At 42.7% G+C, this 20,665-nt stretch overlaps 6 protein-coding genes across 6 annotated transcripts; 4 read left to right on the forward strand and 2 right to left on the reverse strand.

Annotated features, from left to right (window-relative positions):
- Positions 1-5,782: 5,782 nt before the first annotated feature.
- On the forward strand, positions 5,783-6,601 carry DSM5745_07521 (MBL fold metallo-hydrolase; the record flags this gene model as incomplete). Its single annotated transcript, XM_026749537.1, has 1 exon — positions 5,783-6,601. One exon carries the CDS (start codon positions 5,783-5,785, stop codon positions 6,599-6,601), a length of 819 nt encoding a protein of 272 aa, XP_026601569.1.
- A 605-nt stretch (positions 6,602-7,206) lies between these two features.
- DSM5745_07522 (RTA1 domain-containing protein) lies at positions 7,207-8,265 on the forward strand (the record flags this gene model as incomplete). The annotated part of the gene is made up of 3 exons (XM_026749538.1): positions 7,207-7,375; positions 7,441-8,009; positions 8,080-8,265. 3 exons carry the CDS (start codon positions 7,207-7,209, stop codon positions 8,263-8,265), a joined length of 924 nt encoding a protein of 307 aa, XP_026601570.1.
- A 900-nt stretch (positions 8,266-9,165) lies between these two features.
- Positions 9,166-9,751, reverse strand: DSM5745_07523 (MGR2/ROMO1 family protein; the record flags this gene model as incomplete). The annotated part of the gene is made up of 5 exons (XM_026749539.1): positions 9,166-9,289; positions 9,362-9,452; positions 9,502-9,531; positions 9,590-9,616; positions 9,697-9,751. The coding sequence occupies 5 exons, from the start codon at positions 9,749-9,751 to the stop codon at positions 9,166-9,168; spliced, it is 327 nt and encodes a 108-aa protein (XP_026601571.1).
- Positions 9,752-10,564: 813 nt separating this feature from the next.
- DSM5745_07524 (putative cytoplasm to vacuole targeting Vps64) lies at positions 10,565-12,850 on the forward strand (the record flags this gene model as incomplete). The annotated part of the gene is made up of 2 exons (XM_026749540.1): positions 10,565-11,689; positions 11,741-12,850. The coding sequence occupies 2 exons, from the start codon at positions 10,565-10,567 to the stop codon at positions 12,848-12,850; spliced, it is 2,235 nt and encodes a 744-aa protein (XP_026601572.1).
- Positions 12,851-14,128: 1,278 nt separating this feature from the next.
- Positions 14,129-15,122, reverse strand: DSM5745_07525 (ribonuclease P subunit p20 family protein; the record flags this gene model as incomplete). The annotated part of the gene is made up of 2 exons (XM_026749541.1): positions 14,129-14,937; positions 15,020-15,122. 2 exons carry the CDS (start codon positions 15,120-15,122, stop codon positions 14,129-14,131), a joined length of 912 nt encoding a protein of 303 aa, XP_026601573.1.
- Positions 15,123-15,674: 552 nt separating this feature from the next.
- DSM5745_07526 (uncharacterized protein) lies at positions 15,675-20,492 on the forward strand (the record flags this gene model as incomplete). The annotated part of the gene is made up of 3 exons (XM_026749542.1): positions 15,675-16,529; positions 16,576-16,762; positions 16,813-20,492. 3 exons carry the CDS (start codon positions 15,675-15,677, stop codon positions 20,490-20,492), a joined length of 4,722 nt encoding a protein of 1,573 aa, XP_026601574.1.
- Between the last annotated feature and the right edge of the window lie 173 nt (positions 20,493-20,665).

A 20,665-nucleotide genomic window follows, 5' to 3' on the forward strand; every position in this document is an offset into this window, starting at 1 on the left:
TTAAGATAAATAAGGATGTAAAAGTTTAATAGCTAGATATAGGAAAATTTAAGTTATATTTATTCCTTTTTTTTTTATATTTTATTTCCTAATTAGGCCGTGAAATCCGGCCAAAGTTAAAAATTAATTTTTTTTTTATTTTTAAAGGTTAGTTGGAGTTATTTAACTAAGTTTACTATAAAAATTTAAAAAATTTTTACCTTTTATTTAATACACCCTTTAATACTTAAAAAAACAAAAGCACTAATACTAGGTGTTAAAAATAGCTTTAATTTTAATAAGGCTAAGTTAGTAAATAAATATTTTATAACATGGGTTATTAAGGAATTTAGTAAGGTTATTTACTAGTTAATTTTTTATTTTTATTTAATTAATTTTAATTTTTTTATTTTAATACTTCTTGCAAAGCTAGTAATAGTAAATATTAATATATTAAAGTTATATAATAAATATAGGATTANTAATTTAACCTTTAAATTAAACTTTATAATATTAAAAAGTTTTTTTTATTATATAAGGTTTTTTACTTCCTTGGTAATAGCAAGTAATTTAGCTTTAGTAATAAAAATAGTAATTATTTTTTATTTATAAGTATTTTAATTAATTAAACCTTTAAATAGCTTTATAAGCTATTTATTAAAGCTTTATTAATTAAAATTATTACTAAAAAAAAGTATTAAATATTATAATAATAATTTTTTTAATATTAGCCAAGTATTTAATTTTTAGGTTCTTTATAATAATAAAATACTAAATAATATACTTAGCTATTTTAATATAAGTTTTAATAAACTATATTATATGCTAAGCAAGCTTGCTAGCTGCTTTAAAAATATTAAGGCATGTTATTATAATAAAATAAAAAAATAAGCTAATAAGTTATTAATATAAAAAAATATTTTATTTTATAGGTGTATAATTTAAAGGCGCAGGTGTTAATTTTTTAATAAGTAAAAGTATTTTTAATATTTTACTTGGTGTTATAAGGTTATATTTAGCCTGTAAATTATTAATATAAAAATCTTAAAATAATTAAATTTTTTAATTATAATAATCATGGATAATTTTAATATTTAAAAACTATTTTATTTTACCAAGATTTTATAATTTATATATATACTTTATATATTTAATAAAGTTAGTGGCCTTTTTCTTAGCTTTAGCTAATTTTTTACTTATAATAAGTATATTATTAATAAAAAAATAATTATAAAATACTTTATAATAAAAAGGTAAGGCTTTTCCGGCACTAGCTTAAAGCTATATTTAAAAAGTATTAAAAATATTTTTTTTATTAAATACATGGTAATTATTTAAGGCTATATAAGGGTTAATTTAACTTAAATACTTTGCCTTTAATATACCATGGGCCAGGTGGTATTTTAATATATATTTTTTTATTTATAAAGCTTTAAATAAAGGTGTTAATAATATTTAATTAAATAATATTAAGGTTAAAATAAGTAATAAGTACTATTATAAGTTAAAATAATTAGGTAGTAAGAGTTACTACTATAGTATTAGTATAATTAATTAATTAAAAATTTTTTTTAGTATAAAGGCGCGCTTTAAATTTATTTAAATAATTAATAGTATTAAATTTATATTTAAACACCTATATAAGCAGTATAATAATTTTGCCTTTTAATATAAGAATAATTTTAAAGGTATAAAGTTTTTTAAAAGTACTAAATTTAATTTTAGCAGCCTTTATAAATTAGTTTTTATATAAATACTTTATAAGTTCTGCCTAGTTTTTTAGTTTTTTTTAAAGTTAATTTTTATAAATAATTTTGCCTAGTGCCTCTTGCAATGGTTTAAAAGGTTTAAAAATTATTAAGTAAAAAAAAATATAATATTTAGTAAAATTTTTTACTAGCTAGTAAAAAAGTTTAATATAAAAAACTTTAAAAAAAGGCCTTTATCTCGGGCGGTCTTTATTTATAAAATTTTTTAAATCTTACTTTTAGTGTAGGCGGTTATATTAAGCCTTTTTATTTAATTTAACCTGCGTAATTAAAAGTCTAGGATTAGGATTTTACTCCCCTTTTTTTATATTAATTTTATATGGTTTTAAGTTAGATTTTTTAAAGGAAAGCAGTATTAGTGTTTTTTTTTTATTATTATTTTTATTTATATTATTTTTTAGTTATAGGAGCCCTCTAGCGCTATTATTTTTAAAATTAAAAATTTTTTTATTTTTTTTGCTTTTTATTATTTAGTTAGGTGTTATTAAAATAGTTTTATAATTATTATAGGTTTAAAAGCTTTAATTAGCTATAATACTTGCTAAGCTTAGGCTAGTAATAAAAATAAGTAAATTTATAAGGTTTTTATTATTATATAATATTAAATTAGTAGGTAAGTTAGGAATAGCTTTATTTTAAGTATTAATTTTAATATAAAATTTATTATTTTTAATTTTTTTATTTTTACTTATTTTTATATTATTAGGCTTGGGAGTAGGCTTATTTTAATTATTAAATTTAAAAAAATTATTTTTAAAACTAATAAAAAACAGTATATTAACTAGTTTTTTTTTTTTTTTTTATTAATATATGCTAGGATAGCGTATTTTAAACTAGTTATATAAATTAAGTTATTTTTATTATAGGTTCTTGCCTTGTTAAATATTATATTTTTTACTTAAATAATTAAATATTATATGGCTTTGGCGCGAGGGTTTTAGATTTTTTAAATATTATAGGCTTTTTTATATTTATAAAGATATTTAATAACTGCTTTTAACTTTATTTTATAAAAGTTAGGGATTTTTAGCCGCTAGTAAGCAAGTAATTTAAACTTAAAAATATTAGTTATATTTACTAGGCAAGTATTGCCTGTTAATATTTAGAACTTTTAAAGTAGTATAAACTATTTATTTTTTTTATTTTTTATAAGTATATAATTTAGTATATAAATAAACACCTTTATAACTTTAAATATAAAATTTTAGGGTATATTAATAGCTAATAAAAGTACTTTAACTTTTTATAAAATAATTTTTTTTAATTACTTACTTATATTATTTTATTTAGGTATATTAAAAATAGTAGTTTTAAAGGCTAAACCCTATTATTTCTTAATAAATTTAAAGTTATTTAAAAGTTATAATATCTTATTATCCATGTAAAAAAACTAAATATAAAGGCTAAATTACCTAAAAATATAGGTATTAAGCAATTAAATAGCGCGCTAGTAATTATTTTTTTTAGCATGTAGTATTATTTATTTTATTTAGGTAGTATTATTTAAAAAATAAAAAGTATATTTTATATTATTTTAAGATATTTTAAAAGTAAAAATATTAAAATAAATTCTTTTAAAAAGTTGGGTTGCTCTAGTTAATTTAATTTATAATATTTATTTAAAAAATTATAAAAGTTTGCATGGTATATAAAATAATTTTTTTTTTTACTTTTTATTAAAAAGCTAAGGTGCTAGATTAATCTATATACTAGTTATAAATATTAAAAGTTTAAATACTATATTAGTATTAAGGTAGCTTATATGCTTATACTAAATTTTTAGGCTTTTTAATAATATTTTTAAAGTTATGGAGTATTAAATTTTTATTTTTATTATAGTATAAAAGGCCTTAATTTTTTTATTATTATTAATATTAAATTTCTTGTAGTAAAGTGTGTATAATTTATAATATTATTTAAGTATGTAAAAGTCTATTTTTTTTAAGTTTTTAAAAGTTTTTTTATAACTACTAAAATATAGATTTGCTAACATGGCTTTATTAAGGGATATAATAATAATATAAAAGCCGGGAATATAGGCGTAATTTTTAAGCTTTAAAAGTTTTTTTAAGCTATTTAATCCCTTGTAAAAAACGCGGAGTATACTAAACTTTTTAATTTTATTAATAATATTATTAATAAAAATAATATTATTTTTAAAGGCGTTGCAAATATTAATTATTTTAATAAAGTTATTAGTAATATATATAAAAAATTTAAAGTTAGTAATAATACTTTTATATAGGCTATATTATAAGCTATTAAATAATAAATAAGTAATTATTATTATAACTTTTTTTAGGTTTTTAGAGTTGTTTTTTTTAGCCTTAATTTTAAATATTATAATATTAAATTTAGATTTTTTAAAGGCGCTTAGTACTCTTTTTTTAATAGTTAAATTTTATATATTTTTTTTTACTTTTTATAAAATTTTTTCTTAAGGCTTTTAATTTTTTAAAGCTTTTTTAGTGTTAAAATACTAGCAGGAAGTAATAAAATATAAATAGTTATATATAAGGCATGTTAGCTTTAATTTATTATTTTTATTTTTACTATTTTTCTTGGGTTTCTTATTATTTTTAATATTTTTATTTTTTTTATTTATTAAGTTATTTTTTCCAAGCGTGGTAAAGGTATTATTTATTAATTATTATTTAAATTTACTGTATATAATATAAACAACCTAAAGTATATAAAATACTTTAAACTTTTTAATAGTATTAATAAAGTTTTTTTTTTTTTAAAAAAAATGGCCATGTAAAGCCTTTAATTAAACTTTTTATTAATAATTATAATAGTGTATATAAAGTCTTAAAGCATGTTAGTATTTTAATTACTAATAAAAATATTAAACTTTTTAACTTTAATAAATATACTAACCCAGCGGTTATATTAATTATTAATTTACTTTTTAATAAAAAGGCCTTAGTAAATAGCTGCCTTTTTTTATTTTGCCTTAATTTTTATTTAGCGTGTAATATTAAATTATATATAATATTTTATAAAAAGTTAAAGCATTACACGTGAATATTTTTAGCTATATAAAAATTATTAATAAAAGCTAAATATAATTAAGATTATATAAGCTATTATTATACCTAGTAAAGCTTTATATTTTTTTTTTAAATAAAATATTTTTTTATAATAATATAAAATCTACCTTGTTTATTAGCTATTAAATAACTTATTTAAAGTTTGCCTTTTTTAAAAATATTAAAGTAGTAATTTTTAAGAATTAGCCTTGGGCTAATAAAAATAGGTAATAAGTTTTTATTATTAATTAAAAAATTAATATAATTTTATATTATAAGGCCTATAATTATTAATTTAGTAATTTAATATTATAGGTGTTATGTATTAGGGCTATTTAGGGTAATAATATTAAATTAGGTATTTATAGGTAAAAATTAAAAATTTTTTATAATATATTATATAGTAAATAAAAAGAACTTTAAAAGTTTAAATTTAGGTAATAAATAGCTTTAAAAATATAATTATATAAATAATATTTAAAAAAGTAAAATATAAGCCGGGCTTATAACTTTTAAAGTTATAAATACCTTAGGTAAAAATTAGTTATATAAAATTAAAATAAGAATTAAGGGGTAAATAAAATATAAAATTTTTTAAAATTTAAAATAAATAAGAATATAAAAGTTTAATAGCTAAATATAAAAAAATTTAAGCTGTATTTATCCCTTTTTTTTTTTATATTTTATTTTTTAATTAGGCCGTGAGATTTGGCTAAAGTTGGAGGTTAATTTTTTTCCTATTTTTGGAGGTTAGTTGGAGTTATCCAACTAAGTTTGCCGCGGAGATCCAAGGGATCTCCACCTCTTGTCCGACACAGGCGGGATGCCAAAAGACTACTGCTGGGTAGATCTAGATGGAACCTGAAACCTTCTTCTTCATGGTCATGTAATCATAGATCTTTAGAGTATAAAGCCTCGAAAAGCCCCGGTCTCTCATCTCATTCCATTCTCAATCATCATTACCCTTCTCTACCTACTATCCCATTCGCATACCCAACCGCCATGGCTCCCACTCTCAAAGTCATCCACATCGGCACCGCCACCGCCATCCTCCAAATCAACGGCGTCAACTTCCTCACCGACCCTTTCTTCTCTCCCGCCGGAACCACCTGGGACCTCGGCCGCATTATCCTCAAAGTCACCGACGATCCCGCCCTCCGCCTCGACCAGCTCCCCGTCATCGACGCCGTCCTCCTAAGCCACGAAGACCACCCCGATAACCTGGACGAGCTGGGCCGCAAGCTCCTCGACGCGCGACATGTCTTCACAACCGTCGACGGGGCCAAGAATCTCGCGCCTCGCCCAGCCGTGCACGGTATGAAGCCCTGGGAGGAAATCAGCATGACTATTGCTGGTAAGAACTTCAGAATCATCGCCACTCCGACACAGCATGTTCCTGGGGACGAATGTACGGGGTTTATTGTCACGGGCGAGGACTTCGGGTATCATACCGATGCGGGCAGTGGAGGGGCTCTCCCTAATGCGATCTATTTCACTGGAGATACGGTCTACGCGGATGATCTTGGCTTGCAGACAATTGCGGACAGGTACCATATCTGCGCGGCGGTGATGAACTTGGGGAATGCGCATGCTCCTGTCTCTGAGGAGCCTGGTGCACCTTTGCTGCAGATTACCATGGGTGGAAAGGATGGGGCGAGGCTGTTCCGTGATTTGAAGGCTGATGTTCTTGTCCCGATGCACTATGAGTCCTGGGGTCATTTTACACAGTTTGGGGCGGAGTTGCGTCAGGCATTTGAGGACGAGGGGATTATTGACAAGGTTTGTTGGTTGAAGGGGGGTGAGCAGGTTACTGTTCTTTAGACCGTGAGTCATTGATATCTTGTTGTTGGCTATTATATGGAAGCTGTGTGTTAGTACATACACAAATAAAGTGAATCACCTTTGTACCTATTTTTATCTAAAGATTCAATCCTAGGCTTGTAGTTTGGTTTCTAGGTCCCAAATCACGGTCTTTGAGCCTCGGAGAAGTCTAGCATGTGTTCTATCCATACTGCATACCTTGAACACGGAGTATACACACTTGGAAGGTGAGTCATATAGACTGCCGTAAATAGACAAAGAACATAATACCAAGAATAAGCACATTTAAGACCACCATTAAGGGTAAGGAAATTACCTAACTTGGAGCGACAATGTCCTAAAGCGGCAGGAAGGAGGCGCAGCACGCAGGCGCTTGTACTTTTCTAGGTAGGACAGTAGATTTACCTACCTACCTAACCCATCTAGGTAAATAGCTCGTAGCACTGCAGTAGGTACATGTAAACAGGTGAATGCCATATTCACTCGGCTATAGACATGGAACACCAGGTATATAATACCTCGCCCTCCAAGCTGACAGTGATTTGGTCTTACTCTCATCAACATCCTCACCTGCACCACCTACCTTCATAGCCAACCTTAACACAATGCTCGTGCCCCGAGAAGAATCGGCAGAGTCCCACTATGAGTATGCACCCTCTCTAGGCGCTGCAGCCGTGTTTGCAGCCCTCTACACCCTCGCCCTCATCGGGACAGTCGTGCAATGGATCCGCTTCAGGCCAGTTGTATGGCTAGTCATGGTAATCGCTGCAGCCAGTACGTCCCCATCGCTAATCCTAAACATCCCTCTCCATCAGCCAGTCATCACTAACACATCCCAGTGGAATCAACCGGCTACATATCCCGCTGCATCTCAGTGCAAAACACCACCGCCCGAACCGTCTACGTGCTCCAGTTCGCCCTGCTTATCCTTGCCCCCGTCCTCATGGCCGGCGCGCTCTACGTCCTCTTCGGCCGCATCATCTTCCTCGTCGTCCCGAGGGACCAGCGCACCTTCAAGATCTGCTGGGTGCCGCCGCGCTGGGTCACGCCTATCTTCGTCGGCTTTGATATAGTCGCGCTCATGCTCCAACTCATTGGGGCGGTCATGATCACGAGCGGGAATGGGGATAGCCAGGATGATATCGACACGTTTAATCGCGGGCGTGATCTGGCCCTCGTGGGCGTTGTTGTTCAGATTGTGGCGTTTGGGCTGTTCACTGTTGCGGCGATTCGGTTTAATTTTACGTCGAAGAGGTTTGTTAACGATACGCCTGCGCTGGGTCGTATGGCGGTAGATGAAGATGGAGGACGGCAGGATGAGTTCGCGATGGGTGTTCAGGATAAGCCGCGGAAGAGCGACTGGCCGCATCTGTTGCGTGCTGTGAACTTTGCGACGATTATGATTCTGGTAAGACCGCACCCTCAAGCTATCTCTTCCTTAGTGTATGTAACGGAGCTGACGGATATTGGCTCGATAGATTCGCTCCATCTATCGCCTCGTTGAGTTCACTGAAGGCCACGACGGATATATCAACAACCACGAATGGCCGTTCTATATCTTTGATGCCGTCCCGATCTTCCCCTGTGTTGCGCTCTTCGTCTGGTGGCATCCGAGTCTGTATCTCCCGTACCTGGGCTTCCGGCTTCCGCAGCACGCGCGCTGAATGCGTTGGGTATGTGTATTGGCATCTGTGAGTGGTGGAAACGCAAGTATGAGTTGCTAAGGTAGACTGGACTTTGGAGTTAGGGACTTGGAACAGGATAGACAGCGGCGTAGAGGAACAAAAACGCATTTTTGCCTTGCTGTTTCTCATAGAATGTTCGATAGATATTCTCCATGTTGATGAGATGCTTACTCCGTGCTAGTAGATTAAAGTTTCCGGATCGTAGCCGAGGTTTTGACGTCCATAGATGGAATCCATCCTTCTTTTTGCACACGTTTTGAAGAGAGACTCGAAACCTTCTAAAGACCGGTAGTGGTCTAGTCATTTTTTCTTCGTGAGGATTTGGGTTTCCCCTAGTCTTTGGTAGTCCGTCGTTGTCTATTGCTTGAAGTTGAGGCTGCATTAAGCAGTGTGGAGCAGGGATCGGAGGTTTTGCGGAGTAGCGATTGCGGGGTGCCATGGCGGTCATTACTCTCGTGATCGTGAGTGATGCCCGGTGTATCTAAGGTACTCCATATAAACAGAATTGCGGGCTACGCACTTGAAGTTCTGTCTCCTGAATACACTCAATGTTACTCTAGGTCATTGATTGTGCATTGATCGTCCTTCCCGGAACCTAGGGAAAGCCTCATGTATCGCACCAAGTCACCCGTAATTCATGACTTATTCATAAATGATTGATCCATACCGTACAAGAGAGCTTCAGCTAGCCCAGTTACCTGGTCTCATTATTTCCCTCCAGGCCTATACCAATTACGCTCCTACCTAGCCCATCTGCCTCGGCACGCTATGAATTGTCAAATTGGCACAGCCCCCAAGTAGTTTGGCAACTGTGATGGTATATGCTATTGTACAATGGCCCATCCGCTCGCTAGACCTTCATCGCCGCGATGTATCGGCTTACTCTTGCGATCGGCGCAGAGGGGCCTGGCGGGGAAGAATGATCGGGGGTCCTCGAGCCCGGAGCCAGGCGTCGCTGTGAGGGCCTTCGGATCGAATAACGCTACCGATGGACATGAAGAGACTGGAGATGAGCAGTATTAGCGAGGAAGAGATGATATTTGCGCAGACAAGCGGAAAGTGTATCCTGACGTACCCGAATGTCGCACCAGAGCCAACCATGTACTTTCCGAGTGTCCGCATAACGCCGTTAGGTCCAGCACCATATTGGAAGATGGTGACGGTTCCTAGACGTTGATGAGTATTTCACTGCGACTTGGGATTCGAAAGTCTAACCGATGATGAAGCCCATGATACCGCCAACGGCTAAGGTAGAAAGTTGTTAGCGAAATTGTCGAGAATTCCCAAGAACGGAGAAACTTACTTGATCCCATCATCGCACCCATCTTCACTGTAATATTGTTAGCTGCTGCTTGCGCGCAGAGCAGATACGAACATTAACTGCAAGCTGCGATTCATTGGGGAGCTCACTTTTGTCGAAGGTAGAGGGCCCATGGGCCTGAGGGGGACCGGCAACAACGGGCATTTCGATGTATGTTCAATAAAGACTTAGAATGTCGTCTCGTTCAAATCCCGCGACGTCTTCAAGACCTTGTGGTTTCAATCAAGACAGCCATCTCATGTCGGAGTCGGACGATCCGAGCCGGCGACCGGAGCACGTGACACCGCCTGCTATTTTCAGCGCGGGATTACATAATCCACGAGATGTTCACGTGACGGGGCCTGGATGAAGGGAAATGCGAGCTGACTTTCCCTCCCGCTGCGATGCCCATGCGGTTTGTTCTCGACGAAACCTCGCTTTCGCGTGTCTGAAACTCGCAGTTTTGGTGGCTTACACCGGCCCGTGCAAGGCGGCTGACCTGTCTCGTGCTTCCTTCATTTTCACTTTCCCCTGGACTCCGTTCTTACCGCCTACTCCTCACCTCCGCGCCTCCTTGATTTGGGACCATCGTTCGCTCCTGTCCTACCTTGACCTGACCTGGCTACCGGAAGGTTTCATCTCGCCGAGGTAAGCGTGTTTGCTATACGCTTTTTGATGCTCCCTTAATTGGTTACGATCTCCTGGCCTTGAGGAGCACAACGTCCTTGGACATGTTTTGGTGGGACTCGCATGATGCTAACGTGACCTCCCCGGACCAGTTGGTCGAGACCGCAAGCGAGGCCATTCTGCGCCTACCCCCTACGAACCTCTCCTTCTTCGCATTACATCGCCTCGAGTGAATAGATTGATTCTCTGCCGTTGCTTTCCTGTCGACTCTGTTTATATACTCTCTTCTCCGCGCTCATGAAATAAACGGTCGAACATCCACAACCTTCAGCACAAACCACCGCCTTCTCCATGACTGCTGTGGCTTCACCACCTAGTGTACAGACGGGGCCTCGCTTGGGATGGTATGATTCTGGTGACGGTGGACAAGGCTCTCTGTCTTCGATGAACCCCGACGAGGTCTCCCGGATGTTCATGCCTCGAAAGACCTTGCACAGGTCCAATTCTTCTTCTTCGATAGGCTCCAACTCTTCTACGTCGACGATCGCGGCAAGTCCGTCGAGTACCGATGCAGGACAACCTGCTAACGGAGACCCTTCAACTACGTCGTCTAAAAAGAAATCTTCGCGGAGTGTTTGGCCCAGTTCAAAGGCCGAACCGGTCTCCGGAATAAGCACCGCGCGCTCGCAAGCGAAGCCAGCTTTCTTCTCCGGCGCGGGCGCCTCGTCTGCTATGTCTGGCGTTCAGCAACCCCAATCCATCCTTCCATCACAGCACCTCCTCCAGTCGTCTCAGCAGAATGGCGTTCGCGCAGGGAGCACGCCTGCTGGAGATCCTCCCGCAATCTTGACCCTTCTTCCGCTCAATGGCACTTTCGAAAAGAAGCAAATCACCCTGCCGTACTTTCCTGAAACCCTGCGAATCGGTCGGCAAACGAACGCCAAAACCGTACCTACATCCAAGAATGGTTTCTTCGATTCGAAGGTGCTGTCCCGGCAGCATGCCGAGGTTTGGGCGGACAGGGCAACTGGAAAGGTGTTGATTCGAGATGTCAAGTCGTCGAACGGGACTTTCCTCAACGGCCAACGGTTATCTCCGGAAAATCGTGACTCGGAAGCGCATGAGATTCGAGAAAATGATACCCTGGAACTAGGAATTGACATCGTCAGTGAGGATCAGAAGACCGTAGTTCACCATAAGGTTGCCGCCAAGGTCGAGCATGCCGGTGTCTACGGTACCATGCCAAACATATTCGATCTTACCCTTGGCGATCTGGATCCAGCTTCCGGGAATGGACTTCTCCCTTCTCCTCTCAGTCAGCCATTGAATCACCTCCGAGGGCGGGCCGGCAGCGCGTCGAGTACGCGCAGCGCACAGAGTAACGCTAGCACTCAATTTAGCGCAATGCAGCAACAGCGCCAGATGAACTACTGGAGCTCTCCTTTATCCATCGAACAGATTGTTAAACGATTGACTGTAGGTCGACACTGTGTTTGATTCAACGCCAAACTAACATCTTATTACCAGTCCGAAATGAAACAAGCGAAACAGCAGCAACAAGATCTTCGGCAGACTGACGAGTTCTTATCCGGGCTCATGAAGCCGGGTGTTGCAGACAAGGAGAAACCAAAACACTCGCCAGGTGACAGCATTTCCTCACGTCAGGTCAACGGACGGCCGAAGATGCCCCGTATGGACTCGTTCTCGCGCTTCTCAGAACCCCCGGCGCCTCCACCTCAACAGCCTCTACCCGAAAAACCCGATGCTCAGCTGCGGAGCGGCGTGGACGCGATCTCTCCTCTAAAACGTGTCGAGACAGAAAAGCCAAAGTCGAGCGCTGGTAGCTCACCGGTGTCTCGAGAGTCTAGCCAGATTCTCTCCCTTATCGAAGCTTTGTCATCTGCCAAAAGAGAGCTCGACACTCAAGGGGCTCGTGTCAAAGAGCTTGAGAATCTACTCACGCAAGAACGCCATGCTCGCGAGTCGGCCGAGGAGAAGGCCAAATCATTAGAACTTGTGTCAGCCAAGGGATCGAACGGCCTAGCAGATTCTGATCAACAGGTTGATGGATTACCACAAAGCACAGCCGAAGAAGAGAGTGCCGAGAAATCAGATTCCGGATCGGCACACGAAACTGCTGTACCGGAACCAGACCATGCGCCGGCCGAAGACCAGACCGAAAAATTACAGCGCAGGCTGGAATCTATGATGGAGGATATGGAAGAGATGAGAAAGCAGCTCTCGTCCTACAAAGAACGAGCGGAGAAAGCAGAGGCAGAGACTGGCGAAACCCGCAAATCGCTGGCTGAGATGATTGAGACCCTGAGGAGGGAGCGTGCTGGCGCTCGCAAGCAGCGGTCACGGTCCCCCACACAGACCGCGAAGGCCACCGATGATTCGTCTTCACTGGATGGCGAGTCTACCACTTCCCACAAATCCGAGTCCGATTCTCGACACATTGCACCCCCGCCGTTCGCTGAAGGTACAGACACTGGGACGGCATTCGCAACACAGCCCTCTAAACGTCTAGACGCCGCCTTCGAGGTCGGCAGTCCACTTGCATCGATGCTGGGGGTTGTGCTTCTTGGAGTTGGGTTGATGGCGTATCTGAACGGGTTGCAGAAGATGGACAAGTAACAGACACAAGTTCGCCATCTGCTGACCTTCAACACCTCGTCCACCCGCATCTTTTCTTGCTGCTTTCAAACATTTTCTGGTTTAGCCTCTATATTGGCTGTGTACTCTGGTCGTCTTCGGCGTTGATCATGATTCCTGGCGCTTTTTTATAAATCGTTTTATGCCCCTGCACTTACGAACTTGCGTACATCGCATGTCTCTCCCTATATTTCCTGTCTATCTCATCTTCATTTCTCCAGATGCCATGCTGTTCCAGTTACGGTTTCCTGGCAGCAGTGGCTCTTTCTTGTTAATGTCTTTCACATTTTGGCGGATACAAGGCCTGTGCCCAGCCTTTGTGTATTACCTAGTCTATCATAGCGACTTTTCCTTGATCAGTGACGAATGACTATATCTATGGGGTTCTCGCCCTTTACATTGTCACTGGCTTCTACTTTCTTGTCCTAAGATCAGTTTGAGAGGCACCTGCTGCATTTAGCGTGGTACAAATACTAGATCTGCACTCGCGAAGTTGGAGGCTCGCTTTGTGGGTTCTTTCCCTATCCCCCTTTCCTAGTTTTTTATTGCATGTATATAGTTGGCCGACTCGCTTGAGCAGGACTCCAGTTCGGGAAAGCATCATTCTCTCCTTGTTATCACCGGTCTGGTTGCGATCTTCCGAAAACATCCTAGGCCGTAGCGACGACAGAGGTGCACTTGAAGCCCACGCCGATGCGACGAGATGATGGCTAACCCCATGTCCTTCCTGCCTGCCGCGGTTCGACCTGATGGCATCGAAAATAATTACAGCGGTAGTATTCTGCCAGGCCGAGCCTTGTCGCTATCGTGATCTCGCGAGCATGGCGCTTTCCAGACATCACCATACTTCGAGTGCAACCTTTGTTAGTCGAGAGGCGAAATGGCTAGGTGTTCTGCCCCTCTCAGCATGACTCACTGCCTGCCTGCCTTGGCCAGCAAAGTTGAAGTCGTGAGGCAAGGTCGATATACTTTCGGTACCAAGGGGAAACCGGCTACCTGGGCTTGAGCTCACGACGACGCCTCTCTCATAAGGCGGGAGGCTGTCCGACGGATATGCTGCTAGGGATATCTTCAATAGCGATATGGATTGAGTGTGATGGGATGAGACGTGCGAGGTCTGGCGTAGAAATAGGCTCTCTTCCCGCAGCGTGCCAGTCGCAGTCATGGTTGCAGTTCACTTCAAAACCGAGCTGAGGCGCCACAACTCGGCGTATATGCAGCTATATCCCTGATGAACAGCGACAACGATGACGAAGTATCTCACTTCAAAGACACAGCTACCTCAACGGAGTTGACCCAGCGCGTCCTGGTCTCCGGCAACTCGGTCTCGGCAAGTGAAGCAGCCATACTCGCCGCACGTTTTCGTTTCCGCAGTGCTGATTTCGAGAGCGGTTTCGGGTCTGCCTTTGGCTTCGTCGGTGCAGCCGCAGGACCCGACGACTTCGCAGCATCGGTCTCGGTCATAATTGTCGTATCGCCTAGCATAGTCGTCGTCTCATCGCCCTTATTCTCGCTGACTTCCGCAGCGGCACCTTTCCCCTGACCACCCGCACCCGCATCCGCACCCTTCCCCTCCACTCCCTGCCCAACCCTCAGCAGTCCCTCCTTAGCCCCCTCATCCTCCTCAACATCGTCAACAACAAGCACACTCCCCGTGCTAACACGAACCTGATACTCCGCCTCCCGCCCATTCCTCTCAAACCACTTCCCAACCTTCAGCGCAACCCCCATCGCCTTCCCGGTAGCCTTAACAAAGACCTCCTCTTGACAAAGCTGCTCGCGCTCTTCACCCCTCGCCAGCGCGGCAATAAGCCGTTCCTGCTGGTTTTGCTCGCCGGCGCCGAGCTTCTTCTGCTGCGTCGATGCGGATTTGCGTTTGGTGTTGTTCGTTTTGTTTGCCAGGGACGTTGTCGCGCGTTTTTCGGCGTGGCGGAGGAGCTTCTGTACGCGCTTGACGGCGCTCATGTAGGGGGTTGACGACGAAATGTAGATTGTTTTTGGGATCGAGGGGCCGGCGTAGGGGGAGGCGATCGGGGCGTGGGGGATGGGGCGTTTGGTGATGCGGGCGTCTATTCAAGTCGGTCTCTTGATTAGTATTCTGTTTCTCGACGTTTCGATGAATAGAGGAAGGGCTGGAGAGGGTGAGCGTACATTTCGGCAGTTTCACCATGTCCTGGTTTTTCCGTTCGAAGGTGAGATCGGGCATTTGCGTTTGGGCTTGGGATGGTGTTTGGCTCTGGGTTGGAGGAGGCATTGTGACTGTGATAGGAGGCTTGGGTCCAATTGACCGGGACCGGATGGTGATGTAGGTGAGTGTTGAAGCTCGAAGAAGCTTAAGGTTCGGTGGAGGTAGCGACGGAGCTGGAGAAAAGTTGTGTTTGCCGTGTTTGCAGACCTTATCAGGATCCTTATCAGGGCACGTGGTCTTGTAGCCTTGTAGCCTTGTAGCCTTACAAATCAGGCTCTCACTCGCTAGCTCGGAGCACTTTATAGGTAGTAAAGTTTTACTGCTGGTCAAATACTAGGTAGTGCTTACACCAAAAACCATTTTTGGCCTTTGTGTTTGAACAGGTTGCCGTACTCGCCAAGCCCTGTTGGTCCACACGCTCAGGTGCGGGGTTGTCCTACTGTTGATGCCATTACACTTCATAGTGCTAGCTCTTCCAAGGTTTGCTCCACGAGGTGGAGTAGTTTATATTTATCCATTTTTGGACTTGTTTCCTACATAGTAACAAATGCCTTCATCCACGGCTGTAAGACCCGTCGGCCTGAGCTTGTTGAGTGATCCGCTGGATGCGGCTGCTGAATGAGTCTTGTTCTCTTGAATGAGGTCACGGTCAGGTTGCCCCGTGTGCTACTGACCCACGCTACTCGCAGCATCGTCTTCGTCCACGGGCTCCAAGGGCATCCCCGTAATACTTGGACTTTCTATCCAGACTCGTCGTCTACGGCAGATTCCACAGCATTGCCTGGAGCCACGAAGAGGACAAAGTCCAGCGGATTGAGCCGACTCTTTGGCCATGTTCGCAGGCAACAGGAGCCGGACACCGAAGCCACAGGCTCAGACACAGGGGAGGATATAGATAATGCGGCGCCGGCAGGCAGTGTATTCTGGCCCGAGGACCTGCTCAAGGAGGACTTTCCTAAAGCCAGGATCATGACATTTGGCTATAATACAACCATTCAGCGAGGCTACCGCCCAGTTAACCAGGGAAATATTTTTTCCCATGCGAGGAATCTGTTATATGATCTCGAGGCGAAGAGGAGGAAAGCGCCCGGTCGTGCTTTGATATTTATCGCCCACTCTCTTGGCGGAATCCTGGTTAAAGAGGCCCTTCGGCGATCCGAGCATGACCCTGACGGAGATATCCGGAGACTCTACGCCTCGACTACAGGAATCTTCTTCTTCGGAACGCCTCATCGAGGGAGTCGCGACTGGGCCTCCTTAGGAGAGGGCGTTGCCCACATTGCAAGCCGTCTTCTGGGTATGGATGTTAACGCAGAAGTCATCCATGCATTACTGCCTACTGGGCCCGAGCTCGAACTCTGTCGGGAGTCGTTCACTGTCCAGTGGGAGCAGCGCCGAACGACTCTTACTGTTAGGACTTTTCAAGAGTCCAAGGGGATTTCTGGCATTCGATGGGGAGGACTCAGTCAACTTGTGCGTGTCGTAACAACCCTCTATTTGTCTTCAGATACTGACCTAGGGTAAGATTGTTCCGCCTGAGTCTTCGACCCTTGATCATCCCAGTCAGCGTGCGAGAACCCTAGACGGGGACCATAGGACAATCGTAAAGTTCACTGAGAGGAGCGACAAAGGCTACGAGATGGTTAAGGACGACCTTGAGGAGCTCATGGCAAGGTGGATAGACGTAGACGGCACTGAGAGTTTTGGTACGCATTCGAGTCTCCCACTAGATAGCAAACTTCTAAACCTATACTAGAAGCAATCCCAATTCAGGATAGACGCCAGTGTCTCCAAATCTTGCGGACGTCATATTACGAACAGTTCAAGGACCGGAACCCTGAGAGACTTGACAAGACTTGCGAGTGGTTCTTAAACCATAATAACTTCAACAAGTGGGCTAAGACCACCTCGTCAACCCTTCTTTGGGTCTCTGCGGACCCAGGTTGTGGTAAATCCGTTCTAGCAAAGTATTTGGTTGACCAAGAAAAATCATTAGCAGCCACTGAATATCGCGCTGTTGCCTACTTTTTCTTCAAGGATGACAACGAAGAGCAGACCAGCGCTACTACGGCGTTGGCAGCTATTCTACACCAGCTCTTCCAGCAAAGAGAGTCTCTCATCCAGCATGCAATTAAAGACTACAGAGCTGAGGGCAATAAACTACCGCAGCTGTTCCAGAAGATGTGGAAAATTCTACTCAAGGCCGCTGCTGACCCCAAAGCTGGTGAAATCATCTGCATTCTGGATGGACTCGACGAATGTGCAGAAAAGGAGCGATATCAGGTCATTGACGTACTCAGTGCGTTCTACAAACGAGCAATTTCCGACAAGAGCAGCGGTTGTATCAAGTTTCTTATTACCAGTCGACCTTACGCCAACATCGAACGGCGCTTCGCCGATCTCATTCGTAACTTCCCAACGATTCGGCTTGCGGGAGAAGAGGAATCTGAAGCGATCAGCCGCGAGATAGACACGGTCATTCAATGGAAAGTGTCAAAATTGGCCCTTGAACTGAGACTCAATGCCACAGAGCAAAGCACCCTCGAGGGCGAGCTTCTGTCCATGCCGCACCGTACGTACCTCTGGGCAACGCTTGTGGTCGATATCCTGTGCAGAACAATCCGCCCGACAAGCAGAAAACTCAAGGAAATTGTCAGGACTCTTCCACCGACAGTTGATAAAGCTTACGAAGGAATCCTATCGAAAATAGACGACGCGGAACGGCCTCAGGCACGAAGGCTGCTGTCAATTGTTGCTGCGGCAAGCCGGCCTCTCAGTCTGCAGGAGTTAAATGTTGCTCTCACAATCGAACTTCATCACAAGTCGTATGAAGACCTGGAAGAGATCCTTGACGATGAGGAGCGATTTGAGACCACCGTAAGGAACATGTGCGGCCTTTTCGTCACTATTCTGGACCGAAAGATATATTTGATCCATCAGACCGCAAGGGAGTTCCTTGTTGCGAAGACCAGGGTTCTTGCCGGTGGATGGAAGCATTCTCTAGACCCAGTGCAGTCTGACCTCATCCTGGCCACGAGTTGCATCGCCATTCTTACGATGAATGACCTGGATGATTATTTCGAATGGGATACGGCTTCTGGCGATGACGTTACCAGCAGCGCAGGGACCATTGAGCTTGAATTCGTCGAGTATGCTTCGTTCTTCTGGACAACCCATTTCCGACAGGCCCAAACGCGAGCAACGGACGAGTTATTGCAGCTGGCGCGCGAGCTTTGCAATCCTCAATTACGGAGGTTCAAAGCCTGGTTTGGCAAATACAGCATTTCCAACTCAATTCCGAACTTCCACACCACCCTGATGGTCTCATCATACTTTGGTCATCACACAGCGATAGAGCAATTATTGATGGAAAATAAAGTGGAAGTCGACATGAGGGATAATCAACATGGGCGAACTGCCCTCGCCTGGGCGGTCCAGCAGGGCCATATATCAGCCGTGAAACTCCTAGTTGGGACTGGGAACGCAGACGTCAATGCAGAAGACAGCGAGGATCGAACACCGCTATTGCTAGCCTGCAGCTCTCGACAGGAGGATATTAGTTTGTTTCTGCTCCAGAATGGCGCCGACCCCATGTACAAGAGTCCACGGGTCCAATCTGTCCAATCTGCGCTTTTCGAGGCCGCGTCGCAGGGCTTGCCCAAAATCGTCGACTGGATTCTCAAATCTCTCCCAGAGGAGGCACTCCAACAGATTGCCGAGCAGTACGACTCTAGTCGCAAGTCAATTCTCAACATAGCAGTGCTATCCGACAATGGATCCCAGTATTCAATTGTCAAAATGGTGGTTGATGCCTTGGCTCCGTTTCCTGACCAGAGGCGCAATCTACTGTACCACCAGGATCATTCCAACTGTAGCGCTCTGTTTCACGCCGCTCTCACAAATAAACAGGATATCGTCAATTTCTTTGTGCAGATCGAAAAGGGCCTCCTAAGTCAGACCGGATATTATGATTGGAGAGACACACCTCTACATGTGGCTACTCACTGGCAGAGCCTCAACGCCGTTAAGGTCCTGCTCAATGCCGGTGCGAATCCAAATATCCAACAGCGTACCGGACATACACCGCTGCATATTGCATCTCATAGGCCGGATGGCCCTGATGGCGTCCGGATATTTAAGCTTCTGCTGAAACGTACAGACCTTTCGATATCAGGGGAGTTAGGCGAGAATATTATCCATCTGATACTCGACTGGGATAGAGCGATACACTTCAGGACAACCAGTGCCAATATACCGTATTCCAGCCTTCGTCAGCTACTAACCTCCAAGAACAAGAAGGGTTATATACCACTATTGCATGCCACCAGCAAACTTGGCCGTGGGGACCTTGACTATACCTCCCGCTCCAGAACTTTCAAGGCAGTCTGCGAAGCTATGGTCAATATTGTGTCCCAAGCCGAAGCGGACACCATTCTTGACTTGGTACCTGAGCAGGATCGCCCTATTGCTCTCCATCACTTCATTGAAACCGGGTCTGAGGACCTGATGGCCGAGGTAATCCCAAAGATAGCGGCCTTGGACCATTCGCTGCTTGATGCCACAGATACGCATCGCCAGAACCTCTTGATAAAAGCTGTCAGCAGGCAACAGCATCAAACAGTCCGGCTCCTAATTGACCAGTCTGCCACTATCAACGCGCAAGACAATCTTGGGAAGACAGCGCTTCATTACGCCGTGGAGCACGATATCCCAGACATCGCAGAGCTCCTTGTCCATATGGGCGCCAGCCTACATACCAAGGACAATTTCGGGCGTATACCGGCTGATTGGTGCTCCAGTCAGAATCGCTGTTTGGCAATCGTGCAGCCCAAGGATAGGCCCATAGTACCCAATCCCGCAGGGACCACAAGCACTCTGTCAACTCGCACGGCATGGTCGATCACACTCGGGGCCGAACTCGAATCATGCGCTTGGAACGTCCGCGGCGAATGGGACTGGTACACGCACGCTGTACCCAAGGTCGTGCACGAAGACAGGTACCTGGTCAGCGAGGCGATTCCCGCCAACGTCAAGCTGCCAGTCCCACGGCTGCATGTCGTAGTCGAAGCCCGCGACCAGGGTTGGAGCGACGACAGGTGGTTCCACGATCTACCTGTGGGATCATTCACGAGCGCGAGCTCCTTTGCGCTTGCGATCCTACGCAATGACCAGCTCGTCTTGAGACGGGAGTGGGCGCGGAACAAACACCGGTCGACAGCGCCGCACCGCTTCGAATGTACGTGGTTCTCGGACTCGGCGCGGAATCGCGAACATGTACACTTTGCTGGACGGAAGCCGAGTGGTGAAGATGACCAGGGTGACTTTGTGCGGAGGTTAACAGCTGGCGACAGGGTTGTGGTTCTGGCATTGTCGGACGGGGATGGGTGGATGAATATTGTCAAGTCGGCGGCGGTTGAGATATACTTCGAGGATTAATTGGCAATGACATTCTTAATTGGGTATTTGGCAATATGGGAAATCCCTACGCCGCAAGCCACACGACTGATCTGGCCTAAAGATCGAAACGGAGATCTGGCCAGGGCTCTAAGCTTGGAAGCCTTAAAAGACATCCGATACGTTTGCGGTCTAACCACCTAGAAGACCAGAGC

Source organism: Aspergillus mulundensis (assembly GCF_003369625.1).
Source record: "Aspergillus mulundensis strain DSM 5745 chromosome Unknown scaffold_8, whole genome shotgun sequence".
In the NCBI taxonomy this organism is placed as follows: domain Eukaryota; kingdom Fungi; phylum Ascomycota; class Eurotiomycetes; order Eurotiales; family Aspergillaceae; genus Aspergillus; species Aspergillus mulundensis.